The sequence below is a fragment of the Brassica oleracea genome, unplaced genomic scaffold, assembly GCF_000695525.1.
Source record: "Brassica oleracea var. oleracea cultivar TO1000 unplaced genomic scaffold, BOL UnpScaffold15517, whole genome shotgun sequence".
Classification (NCBI taxonomy): Eukaryota; Viridiplantae; Streptophyta; class Magnoliopsida; order Brassicales; family Brassicaceae; genus Brassica; species Brassica oleracea.
In genome coordinates this window covers 1-426 of record NW_013632035.1, presented here as the reverse complement: position 1 = coordinate 426, position 426 = coordinate 1, and the positions used below count along the sequence as shown (strand labels likewise).

General features: G+C 54.2%; 1 protein-coding gene across 1 annotated transcript; it reads right to left on the bottom strand.

Moving 5' to 3' along the window:
* On the bottom strand, positions 1-417 carry LOC106322328 (tubulin alpha-2 chain-like; the record flags this gene model as incomplete). The annotated part of the gene is given in 1 exon segment (XM_013760400.1): positions 1-417. A coding segment is annotated over 1 exon segment (417 nt), but the record flags the coding sequence as incomplete, so codon positions are not given.
* Positions 418-426: the final 9 nt, after the last annotated feature.

Sequence of the window (426 nt, the reverse complement as noted above, 5' to 3'; positions counted from 1 at the left end):
CTCCTCGCCTTCGTCATCCTCATCATCACCGCCTTCAGCACCAACCTCCTCATAATCCTTCTCCAACGCCGCAAGGTCCTCACGAGCCTCTGAGAACTCTCCTTCCTCCATACCCTCACCGACATACCAGTGAACGAACGCACGTTTCGCGTACATGAGATCGAACTTGTGATCAATCCTCGAGAACACCTCAGCGACACTCGTCGAGTTGGAGATCATACACACAGCTCTCTGCACCTTAGCGAGATCTCCTCCTGGGACAACGGTCGGTGGCTGGTAGTTGATACCGCACTTGAACCCAGTCGGACACCAGTCAACGAACTGGATGGTACGTTTGGTCTTGATCGTTCCGACAGCCGCGTTCACGTCCTTGGGGACGACATCACCACGGTACATCAAACAGCAAGCCATGTATTTCCCGTGACG